Genomic DNA, 2,748 nt, shown 5'->3' on the forward strand with positions numbered 1-2,748 from the left:
AAAATATATGTATATATACAATTTTCTCTCGCTTTATACAAACACAAACGCATTTTATACAATTTGCGTTTTTTTGTATAAAGTGAGTTTGGTGAGTGAGAGAGCGAGATCTGGGAGAGTGGCGAGCGAGATCTGGGAGAGGGGAGAGAGGGGAACAAAAATATATGTATATATACAATTTTCTCTCGCTTTATACAAACACAAACACACTTTATACACTTGCGTTTGTATAAAAAATGAGAGAGGCGAAGGAGAGAACGAAAGTGGCGAGCGAGATTCACCAGGAGAGAGGTGAAATAGCAACAGTTTGCTATGAGGTACAATTAAATCAAACTATATTTATAGCATTTAATTTGAATTAATAGTTTGCTATTATATACAATTTTCCCATCATAGAATTCTAATAGTTCTAACGTATCTATAAAAAAAATAACATGAGACACACGTGTAACGCACGTGTTCAGAAACTAGTTATACAAATTATATTATACACAAGTTATACAAATTATATTATACAAATTCTGCATTATATAAATGTGCTAATCATACAAACTCAAAACTCCAATCCACATAATTATTACTGAATATTGATTCCGAATAATAATTAATTAAAATTATAGCCATAATAACTAATTAACTAGTATATATTTGCTACTCCCTCTGTCCCATTTTATATGAGGTACTTTGACTTGGCACGAAGTTTAAGAAAGGAAGGAAGACTTTTAAAACTTGTGGTTCAAAATGAATGATAGAAATTTGTGTGGCTGTAAATCATTTCATTAAGGATAAAATAGATATTTTATAGCTAAATTGTTACTTAAAATAGAAATGTGTCATTCTTTTTGGGACTGACTAAAAAGGAAAGTAAGTCATATAAATTGGGACAGAGTGAGTATTAAGTCTCGCCCAAGATAAGCTAGCTCAGCATTTGGTTCAACTAGTGGCTGAAAAATTATCCTATTTTGTCTCTGTCACCTATATTCCCCACCACAATTTCTTCATCTTCCTTCATTCCCCCTTTTTCCTCAAAAGTTAACTCCTTTACCCAATCAATCCTCATGGATACCCTTTCTACCTCTGTTTCTTCCCTTAAAGTTTCAAACCTCCGCAGATACTCTGCTGATTTCCACCATTTCAAGAATCCCTATACAACATCATCTTCCTCCTCACCCCACTTCAATTTCCCAAAACCAACTTCAATCTCAAACAAAACCAACTCTTTCACCCATAAAAAGACTACAAATTTCCCATTTCTATCCAAAACCCCACCTCCCAAACAACCTTTTTCCAAGCATCAAACAGCTCATACTAGAGCTTCAAGTGGCTATGCTGCAGCACTTATAGACATAGCTAACTGCAACAACTCACTTGAAAAACTCGATAAAGACGTAAGGAGGTTATCAAGATGGTTAAGAAATGATCAGCTGCGTGTTCTTATGACAGACCCTTTTGTGGGAAATCAAGAAAAAGGGTATGTTGTTAAGGAGATTTTGTCTAAGGGGAATTTCAACAAACACTTGGTGGGTGTGGTGAAGCTTTTGGTAGAGAAGAACAAATTGGAGATTGTGGGTGAAGTTTTGATGGAATTTGAGAGGATTTATGATCAGCTTTGTGGGACACAAGTGGTTTTGGTTTCATCAGAGGTGAAAATGGAGAAAAATGAAGTTTTTGGAATTGCTAAGAAGGTGCAAGAACTTAGTGGGGCTGAAAGAGTGAAGGTCAAGGTAAGAAATTTGGTTGGTGATAAGAAAAGGTCACACTCCTTTGCTCTTTGACTTTAACTTTTGAATAAACCATTCTATACGAATTCAAGATTTAGAGTCGATGAATTCTGATCTTTATATACACGTCAATTTTATTTTATATGTATGTGTGAGATTAATATGTTTGTGCCTAATCTTGATCTACTATTGACTTTGCTTAAATGTGTTATATTGTGATTCTCTAATGCAATCATAGTGGTTGATTCTTTGATGTATTATTAGTGATTGATTCTACACTTCGAATAGCGTGTATCAATTCCATAAAAAGGCATAACAAGTTTCTCATATATATATTGTATGAGTAATTCTCCAATCCAATCAATTGGTTATTCGAGAAGTATGAATATATATGTATGAGAAGTATGAATATATATGTATGTGATGAGTTTGAATTTGATTATTTAATGTTTTTATGATTGTTTTGTTGTACTTTTTACTTTAAAGATTGTGGGAGAGCCTAAAAAAGTACTTAATGACGAGGATCGGTAAGCTAAGTAGACTGTCATAAGCAAGCTCTTATGACAGCCTGCTTAACATTTATTTGAGACTCTCCACAATCTCAAAAGTAGAAAGCATAGTTTGATGTTCCAACACATTCGATATTAAATCCATAGGCTTAAGTCATCCACGGCCCCTTAAAGTTGTCAACATATTTCATTTAGACACCTTAACTAGGATTATTACCTATTAAACACTTAAATTGTTAAAAAAATGTACCTATTAAACACCAAATGTTGATATGGCAAAAGAAATGTTTTTCACTTCCTATGGGCGCGTGAAAGTTTTTGAAATACTGTTTTATTTTTATTTTTTCCAAAAAACTTACACTTTTTCTTCTTTAATTGACACTTGGCATTTAAATAAATTAAAATAAAATTTTAATATTTTAAAAAAAAATTCTTAATTCAAAAAAGAAAGGGCACCCCTACCCCCTTCAAGTCATCTTCTTCCCCAAATTTAAATTTTTAAAGACAACTAAAGAATC

At 32.8% G+C, this 2,748-nt stretch overlaps 1 protein-coding gene across 1 annotated transcript; it reads left to right on the forward strand.

Annotated features, from left to right (window-relative positions):
- The first annotated feature begins 950 nt into the window (after nt 1–950).
- Nucleotides 951–1,981, forward strand: LOC102598933 (ATP synthase subunit delta, chloroplastic). The gene has a single exon (XM_006345483.2). It carries the CDS (start codon nt 1,059–1,061, stop codon nt 1,773–1,775), a length of 717 nt encoding a protein of 238 aa, XP_006345545.1. The 5' UTR covers nt 951–1,058; the 3' UTR covers nt 1,776–1,981.
- The last annotated feature ends 767 nt before the right edge of the window (nt 1,982–2,748 follow it).

The sequence above is a fragment of the Solanum tuberosum genome, unplaced genomic scaffold (genome assembly GCF_000226075.1).
Source record: "Solanum tuberosum cultivar DM 1-3 516 R44 unplaced genomic scaffold, SolTub_3.0 scf00069, whole genome shotgun sequence".
NCBI classification, from domain to species: domain Eukaryota; kingdom Viridiplantae; phylum Streptophyta; class Magnoliopsida; order Solanales; family Solanaceae; genus Solanum; species Solanum tuberosum.